At 44.9% G+C, this 22629-nt stretch overlaps 3 protein-coding genes across 6 annotated transcripts in view; 2 read left to right on the top strand and 1 right to left on the bottom strand.

Annotated features, from left to right (window-relative positions):
- BPGM (bisphosphoglycerate mutase) overlaps positions 1 to 15157 on the bottom strand; it is a 28492-nt gene extending 13335 nt beyond the window's left edge. For 2 of the 4 annotated variants that reach the window (XM_041398510.1, XM_041398512.1), the window contains exons 1-2: positions 14901 to 15157; positions 2811 to 2854 (exon numbers count right to left, since the gene is read on the bottom strand). The gene's annotated coding sequence lies outside the window, so the exon portion shown is untranslated. The remainder of the gene's footprint in view (positions 1 to 2810; positions 2855 to 14900) is intronic. The other 2 variants (XM_041398509.1, XM_041398511.1) reach the window with 1 other exon arrangement.
- LOC121332946 (aldo-keto reductase family 1 member B10-like) lies at positions 9357 to 13383 on the top strand. Its single transcript, XM_041398885.1, has 8 exons — positions 9357 to 9422; positions 9771 to 9938; positions 10907 to 11023; positions 11393 to 11499; positions 11661 to 11742; positions 12177 to 12260; positions 12712 to 12794; positions 13341 to 13383. The coding sequence occupies exons 1-8, from the start codon at positions 9357 to 9359 to the stop codon at positions 13381 to 13383; spliced, it is 750 nt and encodes a 249-aa protein (XP_041254819.1).
- Positions 15158 to 15264: 107 nt separating the features above from the next.
- LOC121332757 (aldo-keto reductase family 1 member B1-like) lies at positions 15265 to 20935 on the top strand. Its single transcript, XM_041398505.1, has 10 exons — positions 15265 to 15376; positions 15458 to 15625; positions 15915 to 16031; positions 17277 to 17354; positions 17593 to 17715; positions 18208 to 18308; positions 18465 to 18546; positions 19018 to 19101; positions 19510 to 19592; positions 20315 to 20935. The coding sequence occupies exons 1-10, from the start codon at positions 15305 to 15307 to the stop codon at positions 20355 to 20357; spliced, it is 951 nt and encodes a 316-aa protein (XP_041254439.1). The 5' UTR covers positions 15265 to 15304; the 3' UTR covers positions 20358 to 20935.
- The last annotated feature ends 1694 nt before the right edge of the window (positions 20936 to 22629 follow it).

Below are 22629 nucleotides of genomic sequence, written 5' to 3'. Positions count from 1 at the left end.
ATATATATATATATATATATATATATGAGTCTTCTTAAGGATCGTGCTAGCTCCCTCATTCCCACAGGCTGTAATCCCAATCTGAAGTGATTATAAACAAGTGGATGAAGCAGCTCTGGTTCGAAACAAGAGGCAAGTGGTGTGGGAAGATGGTGTCCTTCAGTGCTTCTATTGCCATAGGTCTGATTTTATTTCTAAAAAGAGCAGAGCATGCCTTTCATACCCCATCAGTCACATTTTCTTCTCTAAATGCTTACCCCTGAACAGCCACAAGGTAAATCTCAGAGGACCACAAACTGGATGTACACCAAATGTGCTCTGTCATCCTCCCCTACAGGGGATAGAGGTGATCTTCCCTTTTTAATAAGTTAAAAGGGACACATGAAAATAAAAGATGGGGGATTCAGATTCTGATAGGAAAAAGTGACAGGAGTAAACTTAAGAAAATTTGGAGCGGAGGTATTAAAAGAATGTCTCTAGTATGCTGTGAGAAGAAATGGTGTCTAATTTAACATTTATAGGGCTATCCAGATGCTAAGATGTCAGTGGGAAAGAAGGCTAATCCAGATGAAACCTGCTTTGCTGGGCTCACAGCACGGTGTGGTAAGAGTGGCATCCTGCTTCTCTTTGGTGGTTACTGCACTTTGTTCCTCATTCATTTGGGAAGCTCCAGAAAGCATTCTGCATCTCAGGGAGAATACTTTAAATGCATTTCCTGACAGAGCTATTCCTGACCTCACCACAGAACCACAATAAAATCTGCTGCTTCTGCACTGCATGTGCATTTCTCTTAACTGTTACACATAAAATCCTTTTCACCTCATCCACCAGCTTTAATATTAACAACTACCTCTCATTTCTGCCAGGTTTGTCTAAGCCAGAACTTAGAGTATAAACCCAGTGCAGCCTGTGTAATTGAAGCAATACTCGAGTTCACAGTGTAGAAGAGTTTGATTTGCTCATCAGCTCAAGCTGGTGAAGAGAAATGCTGCCACATCCCACTGCACAACCACACACACCTGCAGTCACCATGCCTTCTGGCAAACTGGTTTATTGACTTGGTAAAGAAAAGAAGCAAAGTTCCTAGAGACAGAAGGAAAAATGTCTTTTCTTGACTATCAGCACTGTAAGAATACAATTAACAGAAAGAAACATTCTATGCCAACATGCAGTTGTGAGTGAGCAGACAGTAACCCATGCCACAATCCAGGACCTCTATGGCCATTAAATACAGATATTTTTTTTGTCTCCTTTAGTCTTTAGGCAAGACCATTTCATTAGCATGGCAAAAGCAGCCTAATGACTTTGATTCACGTTTCAAAATATCCAAGGACAGAAGAGTCAAAGCCACATCCCTGTGCGTGACTTCTTGCAGACAGCTACACTCACTTGGCAGCTATTATCTCTCAGACCAGCTGGGTTGTGTTTTTCAGGGTCTCTGCTCTGGAGCCCTTCCAGGCTGTTGCATTTAGCTGGAATGTTTGTGGCAGAATTAGTCCAGGAAACTCCTTTCCTCAATGCATAAACTTCTGCCAGGGCACCAGTGCAATTGCACCACTCTGAATAAAGGCCTGGAGCCGAGCAAGGCAGAAGCAGAAGGAAACAGAAGTGGAAAGAAGAAAGGCTGATTAATGATTGATTAAAACTGTGGCAAACAGGAGCGTTCTTCACTGATTATGCCCTTGGTACTCTTTCACAGAATAGTTACTTTGTTCAAAGCCAGATCCAGTGTTTGCCACAGAGCATTGCAGACATAACCATTTTAATTTCCAGAAAACCCTGAGCTCTTTGTTTACAACTATTTGGTGCATGATCTGTCTTCATTAATAATTTCATGGTCAAAATAAAGTTCTGTAATCAAGTCCTTGCACTCTTTAATAACCCTGAAACCCTCTCTCTATAAGTTCTCCTGTGTGTTTTCCTACTGCATGAATTTGTCTCCTTTTCTAGACCCTCCCTATTCCCTCCCAGCCCATTCTCTCTGCCACCCAGATGGGTGCCCAGGAAATCCTCTCTCACCTTTTTCTGGGGTGCAGGCCCATTCATTTTCAACACTAGACATTTTTTCCCCTACAGAAGATCTAGTTACTGTCTGCCATCCATGCTGTTGTCTCACATTCCTATTCTATTGATGATGGTCCATTTCCACCTGAGTACAGAGAAAGCTCTGGGAGTATAACACACTACAAAGAGAAAAACATCCTTACTGCCTCCTGAGCATTCAGAACTGCAACACTGTAAAGTGACCCTGCCTAAATCCATCTCTTCATACATCTCTACACACCAGACCTCAGGCTAACAGAAGGAAAATGAACGTTTTTCCACCAGAGCTCAGGGAGCAGGAGCAGGCAAGGACGTGCCAGGCTCCCTTCTCTCTGTTGGAGCCTCTCACCACTCTTGCAGTACCCACACACATGGTTATCAGCATTTCCTTGGCTCGAGCACACCTGTGCGTGGGGAATTTTTCATCACACACCTCCCCCTGTTTGTCAAGATATCACACCACCACATCTTAAACCAAGCCTAGGATTACCTCAAACTTGGGGGTGCACCTGACAGAGCAGCGAGGCACACCTTGCACACCAGGGAGCCACCCAATTACAATTTCAGCTCCTTAGCAAAGGTCCTTTTCCACCTTTTGTTTTACTAGTTTAGGCACTGCTGAATATTAATACAATGCTGCTTTAGTGTTTTAACACAGTGGGGCTTTCATCCTGTTTGGGATGGAGGCAATACACAATTTCAGTAGATTCTCTTTATATCAAAACCAGAAGTGTAAGTCCATGTGAAGAGAAAATGAAGTACTCTACCTTTTTCTTCTTCTCTCTTTAACTGCATTACTTGGAGGGAAAATCTGTTTAAAAAAATAAAAAGATGAGTGTGTAAGCACTTAAATAACCCTGCATTTGTCACCAGAATCAGAGCTTTAGTCTTTAAGTATGTGCAGAAGTTTTTCTGAATCATTAATACCAAATAAATGACTGAGAAGGAGGAAGAAAATACATAAAAGCCCTCATTATATGCAAAACAGATGGAGGGAAGCTGCTTTGGGAGGCATCGTATTCTAAACCTGAAGTGGGAACTGAATTTTTTATGTAATCCCAATGGCTGGGTACTGGTAATGTTATTCTGAAGCAAAAAAGGTGACTTCTGTCTGTTCTTCTGAAATATTAACTAAAAAAAATTATTTTATTTCTGCATATAAATGCACATTTTTCAAGCTGAGAAATGGGAAAAAAGCTTATATTCTCTATGTCCTTAAAACCATTACATTGTCATCTTCAAATAAACACCTCAGCACAGCAGGTGCCTAGAACATGCAAAAAAGTGTGTGGAACACAATGTTCTGAAGAAGTCCTCATGAATACAGTTCTAGTCTTCAAAAATGCCTCTAAAAAAGTTTTACAAGGTATCAACGGCTGGGAAAACAAAATTCTTTCTCACAATCAAAAGTTTTCCCATTTCTAGAGCCAGAGACACAATTTGAAAATTTACAAGGTTCACTTTTAAACTTTGTGGGTTGGGAGGGGTTTACATTTCAGATTTTGGGTTGGAGCATTTCACTGGTTTTTAGTCACAGTATTGTACAAATTAACTTCTTGTAGCAGTATCAAAAGCAAAGAAAATCCTGTGATTAATCTGCTTGTTTTTTCCCCCCATGATAAACAAAGTGCTCCAGACACCAGACGTCAGTAAGGAACTGTCTGGGAAGAGATAATTTTAAAGGGCTTTGAAAAAAAGAAAGCAACAGGGTGGTGTCTAGTCATGATAAGTTATTTTGAAAACAGACTGGATAGTGCTGATACCAGAACATGATGACAGCACGTAACAATCTGGGCAAATACAACCAAAAAGGGTAAAATTGGAACTTCAGTGTCATTGCAGAGAATGGTGAGAACAACAAACACACACCACACATACTCAAGTTCGTGTGTATGAATGTCTTGCTAGGAAAAATGAATGGTTCACCTCAAAAAATTGTTCTAATGTCTTTTACTTCCATGTTACAATGAAACCTGGGTTAACTAACACTTTGTTGATGTGTGTGTAGAGTTATCTCTGTCTGTATTTATGATGTTTGTTTTCTCACAAACACTCTACAAATCACAAAGACCTTTCTGGCGCTTCTTATGTTTCTGTCCATGGTATGTGGCTCTCTTGCATCACAGCAGTTTACAAAACAAGACTGGCTGAAGTTCAGTTTGGTTTTGAATGGAGCACAAAAATGAGCTTCCTACATAAAAAGTCTGTCCTATGTGTCATGGTTTGATAATGTCAAGAGAAGGACTGAGTCACACTGTTCTTCTACTTTTACTGTAACTCCTCAGAATTCACTGGGGCTGCTCCTGACCGTAAAAAGCAACAAAATCAGGCCTCTCTTTTAGAGGATTGTTTCCCAGGAAACTTTAGGAGTTAGGTTGCTAAATAAATAGCTGTGTATCACAAGTTAATTCATGCTTCCTCCCCCTCCACCCCACCTCATTTCTTTAACAAAAAAGGAGCATGAGTGGAAAGTCAGACAGGACTAATAAATCATGCATGATGGGGAGTCAGAATATCCAACTTCCCAGAGTTTTTCAATTCTAATTTTCATCTGTTTTACTTACATGGAAAACCATTCACTTAAATAATTTTGTGCCTGACTTCCATTATTTTTTCTATTCAGAATTAGTCTGTTCCTCTATATTGTCACCAGATTTAGCTATCCATGGAAGGGCCAGGAAAAAATATTTTGCCTGTAATTCAGTATCTCCTTTTTGTCTTACAAAGAAAGAGACTTTTCTCCTTCAGCACTATCCAACATTCAACAGTCTAGGTGGGTCAAGTACTTGTTTAAACATTGAGTATTGCTGTCCTTATTCTTCTCTGTCCAAGTCTGCATCTGTAATGTATCAAACAAGGGACTGAGCCAAGATCAATACAAGGGATGTGTGAGGGGAAAAATGGGCACTACAGTCCTGCCCTTCTTAAGAAGGAATTTGCAGAAGTACATGACATCTGGAAACAACCTGTGTTCTTTTTGGGGAAGGGTATAATGTCTCTAGAAAGACACCACAAAATGAGGCACATGCTGTTGGACCACGGCTCCTTAGCCTTCTCAAGATGCAGAAACTGCAGAGATGAAGAAGCCACTTTATCTTCTCTTATGGTTGCATGTCTTTTGTGGGGACAGCTGGGAGCACACACAGGCCAAACCAATTTTCCTGGCTTCTGCAGCAGCCCACATGTGGCCACCATCTCTTCCCAGGCCCTGGGGCTCCACACAGGTCCTGCTTGCAGGACAAGCAGAGTCCCCAGCCAAGACAATTGCTGGAAGCCTCGTGCTAGAACAATGTTCAGCCGTGGCTTCCTCCCTGCTCATCCTGAATTCCTTCTGGAAATGACAGATGCTGAGAGTGCGGGAGCCCGTCTGACCGACCCTAGAGCAGACCTGGAGCACAGAGTGCAGCAACTGCACAGCCATGGATTAGTGAAGGACAATGAGCACAACTTCTGCAGCAATCACTGCACTTTCCACATCCCCACTAAATGTTCAGATTGCCCACGGGTCCTGCCATGTGACGGGAGAAACGCCACATGAGGTTCTGCTCTCGTATTTACAAAACCTGAGTAACTCAGCCAGCTAAAGCAATCTGGCTCCCCTGTTGTGTACGAGTTCAGGTTATAAAGCAATTTCTATTCAGCTCTAACTGTACAGATTCCACAGTGGTATTTTTCGTGTTGTTCCTAATCAAGATGAACTCATTGGTTTTATAGTGTGCTTCATTTTGTTTTGTTTTTCAAACATGAAAAACCAATATTTCCAACACTTTTCAAAGTTTTTGTGTTTTTTCAAAGGGAAAACATATCTCTTCCTCCACTCTTAGGACATTCAAAGCATCCTTTTCCTTGTCAAAACCAGACATGGCTTACTGCTGAAACTTGAAAGGAACCTTGAAAATATTTTTCCATGAGAACAAGAGCCTCTACTTGGCAAGAAAAGTAGTCAACTGTTCTCTAAAGTGATGAGCTTTGGAAAACCTACAGTCTGTATATAGGAGAAAGGAAAATCTCATTCCTGTGATAACCATGCCTACCAACACAACTGGACAGGAATGTAGGTCTGGGATGGGCAAATTTTCCATTTATAGATGAGATGGGTTTGGATGCTGGCCATGGTGTTCTTCCTATTTAATTGAGGTTGCCTATCCCCTCATTACAAAGCCCATTCTCCCACAGAAACAACTGAGAAGGTTTGGTCCGTGTTGATGCTTTGGTACCTGCTCTTTTTACAGGGCTTGACCTAGAGAAAATTGAGCAAAGTATTTGCCAGTCCCACATTAATCCACCTCTCCAGTCTGTGATCAGAAGGTTTCTCTTTACAAGTTAAAGAAAAGACACTGGCATGTTTTTGCTCCCACAGCAACCAGTCCTGGCCTGTGCAAGGAAGTTGCAGTTTAATTAAACCATTTCAAAAGCTGATGCTGTTAATGTGAAGTCTTTAGGAGGATGGATGTTATTTTGCTGGAGTCGTTTCTACACTTTTAACTGAAGTGGTAAGGAAGGGATTTAAGCTAAATCAATATATAACATACTTCAACTGATATGTGTCCAAAAAAGGCATTTGCATCAGCATAATGAAACGGTGCAAGATTTTCATGTAGACAAGGCTCAGAAGAAAATATAACTATATTATTCTTTGGGAATATCATGAACATGCCTTGTTTTGCCCTTGTCTGCTGTCAACACCTCCTCCACTGCCTCCAGGGGTCTGCTCCCCACTGCCTGACAGTTTTATTAACTATATCTTCCTGTCCTGTTTACCCTCAGGTACCCACTTGTTGGCAAGTTACACTTCTCTTTATCACCAAACCACCACCCCATTTGATGTAGTTCTCAAGAACTGTAGCTTCTTGCAGTTCTGCTAAGTTGAAAGGTTCCTCTTCAGGGTAGTTTCAACTTTATGTTCCCCAGATTTTCCCCTTTCCTCTATTAACAGTAAAAGTTACTCCAGCTTCAGAACACAGCTGGCTGGGTTTTTCTCAGAACCCAAAATATATTAGTTTCAGGCTTCTGGGGTGCCCAGTGCTGTGGAAAGGTCAGGCTGTGACTACTCCTTCTGGAAAGCTCATCTTTCTCCAGAGTGTGACATACAGTGCATGAGAAAAAGTGTAAAAAAGGCCATTTTGAGCAGCTACTTTCTCAGCCTTGCATGATATCCCAGCACTTCTTGAACTCACTGGCTTATACTAGAGAGTGGGGAATGTCCTTGGGAAGAAGGAAAAGGTCAATCCTTCCCCTTACTGTTCTTGGTTTGTCCCCCAGAGTCCAGCACAGCCAAACCAACACTGGGATGCAGAGCTGAGGAATTTTCTCTCCCCATTTTGCTGAGCCACTGCTGCTGCACTGAGATCTCTGGGGATGAGGAAACAGTGCTGAAATCACAACATGCAGCCATTCCCAGCACACCAGGGCCAGCATGCAGAATAGGTTAGGCAGAGTTTGGTACTGCACTGGCAGAACAAAGAGCTGCTGGCAGACATTTGAACAAATGGCTCGTTTCCATGTTGAATCCATGGCAAACTTCCCAATGGAAGCAGCCTCTGGCTGCAAATGTGCACTCAACAACCCAGGTCTGTGCAGCACACTCTGCCTCTCACCAGCTGCACGTGGCCCACAGTCCCCACAGGTAGCTGCAGTCAAAAACAAGCTGGAGCTGCTGAGCACAGGAGAGTGCTCCCAGGTGGAATAAATCAAACTATACTAAATTTTAGATAGTCCTCATGCTTGTCCTCAGAGATAAATGTTCAAGGTAAGCGCCTTGTTAAGAGGAGGGAGAAAACAGACTTGATTTCCTCTCCATGTGCACAACAATGCTTAAAAGTGCAAGTTTTGGAACATCTTTGAGACAAGTGGTGAGCTGAAGCAGGAGAATGCCTCATACATTTCAGTGCAAAAGACAGCAGGGAAAAGGAAATTCTTTTTTGTGTCTTTAAGGATCAGACAAATCAGAAAATTGATGATAACTGGCTAATTTCCTCTTTAAACCCAGGTTTGTATCTTTTGAGTCCCTACCAGAAAATTTTCAAGTCTACTTATTACAAATGTAATCCACCTTTATTTTTTTTTCTTCTTATCCTTTTTTAGGAAAAGAGGCAGAGGAAGAGAGACTTTCCAACTTCTCATTATTACAAAATATCAGGAATACAATACCCAATTCAATCTGCTGAGTTAAGACTGAAGAAATGCAAAAGCTGTAGCCACACACAAGTTTAACTCTGCCCCCGTGTGTGCAAACATTAAAACACATCCATCCACCCTGGATCCTCCTCTGGTTTTGTGCTAAAGGGTGTGTTAGTTTGTGGCAGTAATAATATATGGCATCCACAATGACCATGAAACTACAGGATACCTTTTCTCTTCTACACTCACATGTCATTGCATTATTAAACTCCTTTATGACTGCACTGGCTGCTGAAAAAAACAAGCCATAGTGATATGCCTGCTGCCCACAATAATAAAACAAGAAGAAGTGAAGAAAAGAAAAAAGACAGTTCTGAAATTTTACCAGAGGGATGATCCTGTTAAGACTGTGAAAAAACAGGGACTTAATTTTACTTCTCACATTTGGCATGCATGTGAACTTCCCTGTTCTACCCCTTTCAGCCTGAGGAGTGGTTTCCAACACCTTTGGAAGGTGAAATGGAACTCCTTCCTCTGCAATGTCACACTGAGGTTTCTCCAGCATCAGCACACAAGGTGACAAGGCTCCATCAAGGGGAGACCAGCCCAGGCCACCACCACTGTGGTGGGGACACACTGCTCCAGCCAAGGGTTCAGCTCACACTCACACACCCAGCAGTGAGGGAGCAGCTCGGGATCAAGGGGCCTCTGCATCACACCCTACCCTGGGACTGGGCAGGAATGAAACCTGGGCCCTTTCACTGAATGGAACCTTCTCTCTCAGGAAATCTATGGGGGAACTGCAACAGGGTGTCAGAACACCTCAGCACACGGCACAAGAGAGACACAGGGGCAGGACAGGGCACTGCAGGAGCTGATCCCAGCAGAAACACCAGCCCAATCAGGACACACCTACCCTCAACCCTTATCTTTTGATAAGGGAAAGGTCCGCAGGGTGCACTGCTGCCACGCCAAGTAAATCACCTCGTCAAGTTTTAATTGATTTCAGCTTTCACATTAACCTTTGTGACTGGCTGTACAGGGAAAAAGCCACAGCCTTGCTTGCCGGATATGGGAGGACCCAGAGCACCAGTGACACCCCAGCACTGTCCCCTGCCCTGGCCAGTGACCACCGTGAAACCAGACAGGCGAGAGGCAGCTGTGGTGAGGCAACCAGGAGGGAGTGCAGGACCATGGCGACCTACGTGCAGCTAAACACCACTGCCAAGATGCCCCTGGTGGGGCTGGGCACCTGGAAGGTAAGAGCTACAGGTACTGCAGGGCTCCCAGGCACAACACTGCAGTGCCCCTGCTGCAGCTCAGGAGAGCTGTCCTGGTGCCTGGGGCTCTGCTCTGCCTGGCTGGTGGGCTGAGAGTGAGTTGAAGTGGAGCTATAGATAAATGGCTGGAAGTTGATTTCCAACCCTGGAGTCCATGTTTATCACTGCAAGAAATAGTGTTCTTGTAAAGGAAAAAAAAAAAAACCACCAACCTGGATTGGGAGGGAATTGCTTCCCCTAACATGGTTTCCCTGGTTTTATTTTGCTAGAATACAGGTCTTTAACAAGTACTGTTTTGAGATTCTTAATATTTATGCATTTTTCCAGTCTCCAGCTGGGCAAGTAAAAGCTGCAGTGATGGCTGCCATCGATGCCGGGTACCGCCACTTCGACTGTGCCTATGCATACCTGAACGAGAGTGAGATTGGGGAAGGGATCCAGCAGAAAATCAAGGAAGGTGTTGTGAAAAGAGAAGACCTCTTTGTTGTCAGCAAGGTAAGGATCCAATGATCCTGCAGCCCGGAGCACAGCTGAGGGAATGCTTTGTGTGGAGTATTTTCCTAGCAGGAAGGTAAGAAATGGAGACAAACTTTATGCTGTAGGAAAAAGGAAATCAGAACAGCATTCAGGTGACTCCTGACACAAGCTTACAGCTTTCCCCATGCTGTAGGGAGAGTTATGAAGGATACACTGTGTCTGTACCCTGCTGTGACCCAGCAGTCCTGGGGGATGTATAGATTAGTGGAAAAGAAGGGAAGCGGGAAAAGACAGAGGGGACCAGGTAGCCCCAAGCAAGGTAGTGATGCAGAGGTCAGAGACCACTCAGTGTCATTAGCAGCTTGCTAATGACACCCTGCTGATGCTACAGCACAGCAGAGCACACAGGCTGTCACTGCCTGGTGCTTGTTCCAGCAGCTGGGCTCAGAGCACTGCCAAAGGGGTCTCCCTGCCATTGGAGGTGTCATTCTGGGCACCCTGAGACAATGTCATCTGCTCAGCATGTGGCCCAGGGAAGGTGGGGTTGGTGGGCTTTCTTTCTCATTACAAAAATCAGGCTACTTAGCTGGAATCTGGAGTTACTTTTTACCTAAGATTGCTGGCAACCACTCTTTGTGGCTTGTCTTACACCTTCTTGGCTTTGCCTGCTACATGCAGTGCAGAGTTCTGTGCACGCTCAGGAACAACACTCAGATACACCACTGCTTCTGAAAGCCCCCTACTGCCAAGGCAGACCCTGGGGAAAAGGAGTGGCACAAATGATGGGTGAACTCATGGAATCTGAGACTGGCACACACTGCCCCCAGAGCCACAGGCCAGGCCCAGCCCAGAGCTTGCCACATCTGAAGAGCACGAGGATGGTCTCATTCCACATCATCTTCCAAAGAACAGGGAGCATTCCTGGGCTGTGCAGGACAGCACCCAAGAGCATTAACCAGGAGGTCACAGTCTGTTTTTGTCTCCAGCTGTGGTGCACCTTCCACGAGAAGCCTCTGGTGAAGGGAGCCTGCCAGAAGAGTCTTGCCAAGCTGAAGCTGGATTACCTGGATCTCTACCTCATCCACTGGCCTTTTGGCTACAAGGTACAGCAGTAGCAGGTCTCATTCCTGTGAGAGCTCCTCAGCAGTGCCAGGAGCACATTTTTTTTTTTTTTAATTTTATCACCTTGCTTAACCACTGTTTAAGGATGTTGGAGAATTTCCCTGAAAACAGCCTTTCTGGAATAATAAAGAAGGCAGAGATGAGCTTTGTGAAATGCCCCCCAGCAAAAACTGTATAAGCACTTTGTATCAAATAGGTGATTTAATATAATAAGGATGGGTATTGTCATGCAAGCCACTGTCAAATTAGGGAAAAAAGCAGCCTCTAATTGAACTAGGAGATAACTTATGGAGCACAACAATATTGCAGCAGTTCTGCCACTGTCAGGCTCTTTGTTTTTGTGTTGGCAGATTGAATCTCATCCATACCTCACCCAGGAGAAGCTGATCAAGTACTGCCAGTCCAAAGGGCTGGCTGTGACTGCATACTGTCCCCTTGGCTCTCCTGACAGACCATGGTAAATTTTCTCTGCAATCTGCCAGGGAGCTGCTGGGGGTTATGACTCAAGCACTGAGACTACACATACACCACTCATTTCTTATTTAAACACAGATCTCTTTTGCTGTGCTGAATCTTTCTGTGGAGGTTTCTTGCCACTGATTTGTTCTCTCTGTGTAGGGCTAAGCCCGGGGATCCTTCCCTTCTGGATGACCCCAAGATCAAAGAGATTGCAGCCAAGCACGACAAAACCCCAGCACAGGTGGGTACTCCTTCCCAATGAATTGGAAACTCTTGCCCTTCCCCATGAATTGTGCCACTCCTCTGATTTTTCCCTAACAATGCAGATTTTTTTTATGATATTACCTCCAGGACACACTATTAACTCTTAGGCCATCAAAAAGATTCTCGACCACCTTCAGATGTGACTTCCCCTCTCAAGTCCTCTTGCAGAGAATGTAAACCTTGCACAGACTGCTAAAATCCTAGGTGCAAACAAAGGAGTGGTCTGGCCCAAACCTGGATGGGAAGGGAGGTTTCCTGTGAGGCTCCACCACTTCCTTCTCTGCTCTCCAGGCAGTGCAGCCTGGACTGCAGGGCCAGGGATGGTTTGAAATGCAGCTCTGCAGAAATGGGTACAGCTCAGGGAAAAAGCTGTTGGAACAGGAGGAATGATTCAGTTGTCTCTTTTTGCAGGTTCTCCTTCGCTTCCAGATCCAGAGAAATGTGATTGCGATTCCCAAATCCGTCACCCCAGAGCGCATTGTGGAGAACTTCCAGGTGAGGGATCAGGAGTGAGCAGGGGCTGCCCCTCAGGGATGGCTGGGCAGTGATCCTTTATCACCCTTGCCATGGCCTCCTGCAGCAGGAGGGCTGGGCTCTTCCTTCTTCCTGCTTAATTTACATTTTACCTGCATAACTACACTTCACTGAGTGTTAACCCAGGCCTAATTCTTGAGAGTTTAATTAGCAATCCTTACATGATATCGTTCCCTGTTCCATGGATGGATGAGCAGCCACAGCTTGCTTGGAATCCCCACACAGCAACATGCCAGAAACATCTCACCTAGAATCAGCAATGTTCATAAAATAATCCCTCGTGTCCATAAAACAAGTTGTTCTTCTTAATTCAGTGGTCCATGTGTGAAAGTGGATTCTCCAGTGTGGAGCTGCTCTTGTATTTCTCTTAGGTTTGTTCAAAGAAGTGATTTCCTCTTGTACCTCTAATTAGGTGTTTGACTTTGAACTGACTAAAGAGGAGATGGCAACTATTCTGACCTTCAACAGAAACTGGAGGATCTGTGAAATGAACGTGTAAGTGATGCCCCTTGTTTTCTTCTAAATCTTAAATCCTGAATATTCTTTACAAGGAATTTTGTGTCACAGCTTCTAGGTAACATGGAATTCAATTTTTTTAAAAATTACACCAACTCAAACTCCAAGTGGTTTGTCCCAAAAAAATAACATTTTCAGGACAGGGCTTAATGTTTTCACTTTAAAAACAAAACAACAAAAAAAATTAAAGCAAACTACATTCTAATTTTTAATTCTGAGTTTTCAGGAAACTCTCTCGAATTACAAAAAAATGGGATGTTCAACCAAAACAACAAAAAAAATTAAAGCAAACTACATTCTAATTTTCAATTCTGAGTTTTCAGGAAACTCTCTTGAATTACAAAAAAAATGGGATGTTCAATTCATCTCTCTGTATATGAGAGAAAGGAGAACATGTATCTCTGCCTATTCTTGCTGTAACTCTGTGATGCAGATCTCTTGGTGGCTCTTCCATTCACACAACATATCTCTAAATCACATTTAAATCATAGGTGAAAATAACACTCCCACTTTCATTTCTTTCAGGTCCAAAAATCTCAAGGAATACCCTTTCCATGCAGAATACTGAAGGTGCTTTTAACATGGCCTTCATTAGATTTTTGGTGTCATCTCCCCTGGTGCTGCCAGTGAAGACATGGCATGTTTATCCCACAACATTTGGGGTTTTTGGAAGAAAAAAATAATGTTTTCTACAGCACCACTGGTGCTGGTTGCCTTCAGTCTTGCATCAGCAGAAACCAGATGTTGACAAACACACCCCCCAGATCCACAATTTCATCAGAGGTGTCATGCATTTTAAATAAAATGAACTTTAAAATGTAAAAAACTTAATTGGTGGAAAGTTTTCTGTCTACTGTAGGAAAAACACAAAACTCTCCCACCCAGAGGTGCAGAGAGGGGTGGGTTGCAGTCACCTGCACTGTGGGGACACAGATCCTGCCTGGGACATTCAGCATTTTCCCCTGCCATCCCTCAGCACCCCCCTTGTGCCCCCCTCACCAGCCACAGCCCTGTTTTTCACAGACAAATACATGAATTATCACAGATCTTCAGAAAAAAAAAAAATGAGAAGACACAAAGAGATTGGTGGGAGCTCAGAGGATGCTCCTGGCTTGATCTGAACTCACTGCAAGAAAGAGGCCAATGTCTTAAAATCAGATTAAATCTCTACCCCCGTTTTATTCCTGCCTTAACAAGCATCTGAAAGCTGAACCAATGCACACCATTCAGCAATGTAAACTTTCTGTTCCAACATACACTCTTTTCTCGAAGGCCCTGCCATCATCTGACAAGCCCAGCCACACCTTCAGGACAGAAATTGTCACCTCACGGGGACTGGCACGGTCTGGGCAAGGCAGACAAAGCAAAACACAAAACCTTCTGCCCAAAATCCTCTCCTAAAACACCAAGGTGTCTCTCAGAGCATGCCTTGGGAAAAACAAGCACCAGCCTTCACAGGAGAACATCAGCTCACAGAAGAAAGTAGAGAAAGAACAAATTGCATTTCTCAGCCCTGCTCTCCTGTGTGGTGAAACTGCAACACCACATCCTGCAGAGGACAGCTGACAGCACTGCCAGAAACCTGGGGCAAGATTAAAGGGAAAAATTATTATTTTGTCTGCCTTCAGTTAAATCAAGCAGGGAAATCACACCACTGTATATATTTCAGATTTATGTTTGTACCTGAAGGAATTCTCCGAGCACAAGCAAACAGCGAAGCCTCCCAAGCAGCCCTGACAGGCTGTTATGGAGCACTTGGAGGATCCTGTTGATAAATTAATTTCTTTTTCACTGCGCTTTCAACACGCCATCCACACAGCGTTATTTTGCCTCTCCGAAATTGCAAAGTCAGTTTCTAAAGTGAAATTAAAAGGCCGCCTGCTGTTTGTTTGTACACTTTTGTGTTTCCTTCTGAAGTACGCTCTGCGCCTCCCTGAGGGCAGAGGGACGAGGCGATCATTGTGACATTCGCTGTAAACTCAGCGTCCTTCAGTAGCTTGGAAAACACACTAAAAGACGCTTTCCCTCAGCCTTTAAAAGGAAGCGATTTGTACTGATCATTTCCGAAATCACTCGCAAACTCACCCCAAAGTGAAACTGTTTGTCCCATGGTGGTGTCACTCTGAAGGAACCGAGCGGGCGCCACAACACCCGGGACATGGCACAAGGAGGACGGACACCCCGTGGCACAGGGACGCTGATCCCCGCAGGATCCGGGCCGGCACACCCCTCTGCACTGAGCCTTTATCTTTCCGTAAGGAATTTCGCCCTTCTCCCGGGGGAACGCCCGGAGCGCGCCCGGGCTCCCTTCCACACGGGCTCCCCGCCGCTGCATCTCCCATGGTCGCCCGGCGGGCCCCATTGGCTGCCGGCTCCGCTGCTGATTGGCTATCGCGGCGGGCTCGCGCGGAGCCGGGGGCGCTGATTGGTTGGCGCGGCGGGCTCGCGCGGGGCGGCGGCGCTGATTGGCCGCGGGCGCGGAGGGAAGCATGGCGGGCATGGCGGGGTACGTGCGGCTCGGGGCCGCCAGCGCTCCCCTCATGGGGCTGGGCACATGGAAGGTGAGGCGGGCACCGCGCTGCGGGACGGGGAAGCAGCTGAGAATCCTTCACCGAGACCTCTGCTGCCCTTTTTCCCTTTAGTCCCCCCCAGGGAAGGTGACAGCTGCGGTGACGGCTGCCATCGATGCCGGGTACCGCCACTTCGACTGTGCCTATGTGTACCAGAATGAGAATGAGATTGGGGAAGGGATCCAGCAGAAAATCAAGGAAGGCGTTGTGAAACGAGAGGATCTCTTCGTGGTCAGTAAGGTATGGCTCAGATGGTCATGGATTATGGACGCGCTGGTTTTACCTGTGCGAGGAACATGTAACATTTAACGTGGTTAAACGCCGTAGCACTGGAGAAGTTTGTAATGTCAGTGAGTTAATTCCTCATGCCGTTCTCTTGTTTCCTGCGCTGCCACACAGCCCAGACCTCGCTGCAGGTGAAGAGCACAGAGCAGGCCTCATTCCACACCCCATTCCAAAGAACAGGGAGCATTCCTGGGCTGTGCAGGAGAGCATTAACCAGGAGGTCACAGTCTGTTTTTGTCTCCAGCTGTGGTGCACCTTCCACGAGAAGCCTCTGGTGAAGGGAGCCTGCCAGAAGACTCTTGCGGACCTGAAGCTGGGTTACCTGGATCTCTACCTTGTCCACTGGCCTTTTGGCTTCAAGGTACAGGAGCAGCAACGCCCTTAACTTTGTTTCTTGTGGTTGGCTTAACAGCCCAACAATTGTTCTGGCTGACAAAGACAATGACATGCCTGTTATCTGTGCCAGCACTGCTCTGGTGCTCAGCTTGATTCTGTGTGACTCAGGCTCTTGGTCTCTGCTCCAGAGGCAGTTGTTTTCATACCCCTTTGATCCTGGGAATGATGGCAATCTGACTCAAATATAGAGAAACTAGAGGCAGCTCTCCCAGCTCCAAGCATAAAACATTTCTCTTTCCTTTTCTCTCGTGAATCCAGTGTGTGTTAATCTCAAAATCACCCCTTGTGGGAAGGAGGGTTGCTTTTTGCTGCTTCTCTGCAGTTTTCCTTTGTGTGCTACAGAATCAGAGAGCAAAAGAAAGCATTTCTGTTTTCCATTTCTCTCTTTAATCACCAAGTCCTTAATGCAGTACAGACTGAGCTGGCCTTGCTTGTGGAAGCCTTAGTGTTGTTCCACTGAGACAGGAATTTAAAAGTTGAAACTTCTGTGAGAGTGTTTAGGCCCCCCCAAGATCAGAGAAGGAGTTGATGTCTGAGTTTGAATATTTCTAGTCACAGCCTTTCTATCCTCTCTCAGTCTGTTCCCTCCCCATTCTACCTGTTGCCTTTGAGATGCTCATCTTTTTTGCATGCTTTATTTTAACTTTATATGAACAGGGCCATGAAAATGAAGCTGTCTCATGGTGACAGCAGCAAACAGCTGCTAAACACAGTTCAGTCCTGGCATCTTTTCATAACTTGTACACAGAGGCTCTTCCAACTTTCCCAGTGTTGGTGTCTTTGCACTGAGCTTTGTCATGGAAGAACTGTCAGTGCACACCAGAGCTCTTTTCAAAAGGTAGATCTGGTGTTGTGTAGACCAAAGTGTTGATGCCCCCCTGGAGAAAGAACAAAACAGTTCTTGCTAAGTGGGAACTAAAGAACAGCCCCTGAAGGGAGCACCTGTGAGACTGGAGGCTGCAGCTTGGACTGGTTTGCTTCCCTGTGGGTGTTTGGGTGAGCCATCACTTCCAGGGTCCAGCAGAAAAACCTGTTCTACGGGGAATGGTCACTGGCAAAAATGCCTTAAATTCCTTCCACTTCTCAGGAAGGAATGACTGAGTGTAGACAAGAATCAGCATTCTTGCTCTAGAAGTTTAAGATACTGTAGTTGAGAGCATTCAAGTGGACTTGTCAAGAGATTTTCAATCACTTTCTCTCTCACTGACAGGCAGGAGAGGAGCTGTTCCCTGTAGATGACAAAGGCATGGCTATCCCCAGCAACACAGATATCCTGCAGACATGGGAGGTGAGTTCATCCCGAGTGGAAGAGTCACATCATCTTCCTCAGCAGTGGTGTTGGCTTCAGCAGCTGCAGGATGTGCAGCCATGGATGCAGAATTAGTTGGAAAGATCTCACGGAAGCACACGGTTTTAAAAATGTGCTTTTAAAGATGTGATTCCCATGAAGACAAAGCATGTCAGGAAAAAATGTGTTCAGTCATGTCTTACCCACTGCCTGCTGAGTGTGCTCCCCTTTCTGCCAGGCCATGGAGGAGCTGGTGGATGCTGGCTTGGTAAAAGCCATTGGAATCTCCAACTTCAACCGTGAGCAGATTGAAAGAATCTTGAACAAGCCAGGACTGAAGCACAAGCCTGCAAATAATCAGGTGAGCTGCAAAGTGACTGCAGGGGAATACTTCTCAAGGATTATAAAGTTATGATTACAGTTAAATGAGGAAGTGGAAAAAGGGAGAACAAAGTAGACAAAACATGTACTTTAAATCCCTCTCTCTGGACATTTCTTCATACAAACAGAACCAGAATATTTCCTTTTTGTCTCATCTTGTTGAAACTTTGGAGTGTTTTCCTAGGAACCATTCTCTCTCGAGGCATGAAGAATCCACATATGAGGGATCATTCTGACATAATGATTGACTTTTATAAAGCCTCTCAGAAAAAAATCCAAAAAGCACGTAAAAAGTCAGTCTAAAAGTTGGTGCCCTGACTATAGAATTATAGTCTTGTATTGTCACACAGGCCACCTGCAGGGTGGGGTGAAGGCAACCTATAATTAGGATATTAGGATTCAGAAAAACCTCTGGAGCAAGGGAAGACTACAGTAGTTTCACAGCTCTCAGTCTGTGCTTCTGTGTTGGCAGATTGAGTGTCACCCATACCTTTCCCAGGAGAAGCTGATTGACTACTGCCACTCCAAAGGGATCACTGTGACAGCATACTGTCCCCTTGGACGTCCTGACGGGTAATTTCCAAGGGGGTTCATGTGATTTATGGCTAACTGAGTAATGGGGCAGGTGTATATATATATTTTTTTATTTTATTTAATTAATGGGGCTAGATAGAATCTTTCTTAAGTGATTCTGTGTTGTTTCATCCTTTTCTCCCCCACTTTGTCTAGTTCTAAGCCAGAGGCACCTTCCCTTCTGGATGACCCCAAGATCAAGGAGATTGCAGCCAAACACAACAAAACCCCAGCACAGGTGGGTAGGTGCCAGACAGTGGATACCCCTTCCTGTAACACAGCAATTTAGGAAACTATGTCTGAAGAGAGGGAACAGCCTCTGTGGTGTTACCTGTGAACAGTGCTGCCTTTTTGTCTTGTTAAAAAGCAGTGCAGGCTGTCCGTTCTGTGGCCTGCTACTAACTCTGGCCAGCAGTCAAGAACATTTTCTTGACTCATCTTCAGTTGTCACATCTCAAGTCCTTTTGAAGAAATGAAAGCCTTGTATATAGTGCAAAACCTCTGGATGCTAAGAAAAGGAATTGACAAAGCCAGAATGGAAAGAAGACCTTCCATGGGGGCTTCCAGCACTTCCCTCTCTGCTCTCCAGGCAGTGCAGCCTGGACTGCAGGGCCAGGGATGGTTTGAAATGCAGCTCTGCAGAAATGGGTACAGCTCAGGGAAAAAGCTGTTGGAAAAGGAGGAGGGATTGAGTTGTCTCTTTTTGCAGGTTCTCCTTCGCTTCCAGATCCAGAGAAATGTGATTGCGATTCCCAAATCCGTCACCCCAGAGCGCATTGTGGAGAACTTCCAGGTGAGGGATCAGGAGTGAGCAGGGGCTGCCCCTCAGGGATGGCTGGGCAGTGATCCTTTATCACCCTTGCCATGGCCTCCTGCAGCAGGAGGGCTGGGCTCTTTTTGTCTGCCTGGAAGTCAGGGCTACAGAGAAAACTACAGTGAAGAACAGACAGAGCTGTTGGAAACAGTGTGCTGATAAAACTATCAGGCACTTTACATCCTGTTCTTCTGTTTCTTCCCTCTGCCTGGGAAGTAGAGTCTGGAAAATCCAAAGATACTTCTTTTCCTTTCTGTGTTTCATGAATCCATCACTTGTACCCAGCATCCTTTCTGATATGAACTTGTTCTTTAATCTCGTGAATCTTGCTTCGTTTTGATTTGATTTGTTCAAAGAAGTTAAATCCAGCTGGTTTTCTCTTTTTAGGTGTTTGACTTTGAACTGACTAAAGAGGAGATGGCCACCCTTCTTAGCTTGAACAGAAACTGGAGGATCTGTCCAATGGTCACGTAAGTGACAGTTTGTGTCCTTCAAACTCTTACATTTTCAATGACCTTTATCCTGATCTCACGGGAACTGGTATAGCTGTTCAAACTGGGTATATTTTGAAATTGAAATAATTTTGGGGATGAAGCATCTGTTGTTCTACTTCCACTTTATTGACTGAAAGGCAAGGATAAGTCATGCTGTGTATTCGTTGTGAATCCATTCTCCAGGAAACTTTGTATGTCTGGAATTCCAAAATGAGAGTTCTAGTTGATAATTTTGGCTGTGTCCATATGGGAGAAACGAGCACTAGGCAGTTTTAAACTAATTTCATAATTTTTTTCTGTGGGGTATTATAAATTGATGTCAGCTCTTACACAGGTGGTTGTGGTGGGGAATGACCATCTCTTGTGCAGCACAAAGCACAGCTGCTTGCAGGTATGCACCAAGACAGGAACTCTTGGCTGCAAGGCCACAGAAACTGCTGCTGTCTCTGTAAGCAGTGTGAATTTTAACTCTGTATCTAGAAAATAACATGGTCCCACCACTGTTCAGTGCCTGAATTACAGAAAAAGGCTGGAACTTGTTGGTCCTGTAGGCTGTTTCTATACTATCAAGTCTCTTAAGTTCACTCTGCAGTTACTCAGTTCAGAGCCTCTTTTGAAGGCTCCTCTGTACACCCACTGTTGTTCTATATAGCAATTATTTTAGCCTTGAGTAATCTTTCCTCTTTGATTTCCTCCAGGTGCAAAAATCACAAGGAGTACCCTTTCAATGCAGAATACTGAAGATGTTTTTTTCCCTGCCCTCTCTCAGGCCCCCAGGGTCTAATGAGCTTCTACCATTGCCTCAAATTGTGCACTATGTAGCTGACACACTGTATCCCTCTTCCCAGCAAAGGCACAGGATATGTGTTACTGACTTTGGGCTTTCTTCTTTGGTGGAAGGAAATTGTACAGTTGTTCTGAAGAACAAAATGTGGGCTATGATAATTCTCATTACATGAGTGTCTCTGCATGGCTGAAATAGCAAAGGAGAAAACAGAAAGGGAACTAGCAATTGATTTTTATCTGCTGTCTTGCATCAGCACCACTTAAGGCTGCAGGGTTAAGGATATGTAAGTGCAGGAGAAAAATCCATCCTGAATCATCACATGATCACTGCCTGAAGGTAAAAGACAAAATTAACTTCTAGAGTACAGCCCAAAGCTTTCTGGGAAATAAGAATAAATGAGAGAAGTGTCCAGACCTAGAGATGAATAGCCACTCATACTGGGCCTTATTTCAGTTCCTTTTTTACAGGCTGAAACTGTACAGAGATTGGTGTTCAATTTCATTCTTGACTAAAATAAAAATATTTGAATTACTGCTGGTTTGGAAGTTTTATTCTAATGTTAAAAATAACAAACCAAGAAGCTTGCATTAACAATGTAATTGTAAATAATCATCCCTTTTCAATTTTCAATTATGTCACAAGAGCATTGAGATCTTGTCTTGATCAAAAGCTGAATAATTTGGTATAACAAGCATTGTCACAGCAATGCTGAAAAGAACAGTTGAACAGGATGAGCCTTAGTATGGACTGTGGGTCAACAAGCACAGGAGACCAACACCTGAAACTGCTGGAAAACTGCATTGCTATCACTGTGGGCTGATTTGGTTGGTAGCCAGTGCTGGTATCTGGCTGTTAAAAGCCCAGAGTAACAGACTGGGGGAGAGGGGAGATCAGCAGTGTTAGGCAGGTGTCTGGCACAGCACAGAAGCAGAGGGTGCCTGGTGGAAGTGGGAGATGTTAGTGCTGAGCTGCTGCCCAGAGCCTGCCTCTGGAGCAGTGTCGTGCTCCCTTCAGGCTGTGCTGGGTCACTGGGACAGGTCTCTGCTCACTGTAACCATGTGAATGAGTGAAGGATTCCCCTGCACAGCCTCTCCCTCCTGGTGGAGGGTGCAGGTGGGCCTGGCTGGGCAGTGCTAGCACAGCTGGGAGGTGCTGTGACAGTGTGGCACTTCAGGTGTCCGCGTGTGCCTTGGGCTGGCAGGCACGGGGCACCTGCAGGACATCTGCGTTCTGATCCCTAACATCCACACCAGAACAAGCTGTGGGCTCTCACAAAGGCATGTGGAGTTTCAGCTGTGTCTTGAGAGCTGAGTGGTCAAGAGACTTCACTTGATCAACAAAAAATATCTTTTGTGAAGGTTAATAGTATTAGGGCCCAATGCTGACTGACTTAGTGCTCGTGCTGTACTGTGTTTAACTCAGTGTGCAGTGGGTGAATTCACAGGACAAGCTTGAGCTACTTGCACTGTACATCACTGGGTTGTAGGTGTGAGTGCATGGATGAAAGGTGCTTGGCAGATGACAGAAAGGCTGAGACACTGAATATCACAGGAGCATCAAGAACTTACTGTGATTAGGAGTTAAAACAACTGGATATAATGAACCATGACTGACCACTTGGCGCAGACAGGAATTGTGGGAGGAGTCTTGGTACATATGGTGTGAAAGTGCCAGGAGAACAATAACTGGAAGTTCTGGGAAAGCTCTGTGGTGAAAGTGTGCACTGCTCTGTGCTGACATCGATCCAGCTTTACAAGCCCTCAATAAAACAGACTATGGGGAAACATGACTACACCCATGCAGATATCCAAAATGATGAGGACACGAGGTGTAAGAGCATGTGTTGGTGCTGAGCCACTGCCCAGAGTCTGACACAGGTCAGGGTTGAGTGCTGAATGTCCCCCAGGTGAGGCCACCCTGACTCACTGGAGTATTTTATGAGGGGCACGCACTATTATACATCATTAATATTTCCAGGTATCATTCTCGTGTCTCTTTATCACCCATAGCTCATATGTACCAAGACTCCTTCAGTACATATGTCACATTCTCTCTGCCAGGCTTTTCCTTCATTGATGAACTTGGTGAATCCAGTTTTGCACTATCACATTGTCTGTTGTTCCCTTACCCCATGACAGATGCAAAAAGAACTTGGCCTTTGTGTGTGATTAAAAAGAAAGAAGCTTTTGTTCTCAAATGAGGTGTGAAAAAAACTTGTGCTTTTGC

The sequence above is a fragment of the Onychostruthus taczanowskii genome, unplaced genomic scaffold, assembly GCF_017590055.1.
Source record: "Onychostruthus taczanowskii isolate IOZ18803 unplaced genomic scaffold, ASM1759005v1 scaffold15, whole genome shotgun sequence".
Lineage (NCBI taxonomy): Eukaryota > Metazoa > Chordata > Aves > Passeriformes > Passeridae > Onychostruthus > Onychostruthus taczanowskii.
This window is presented reverse-complemented; position numbering and strand designations above follow the sequence as displayed.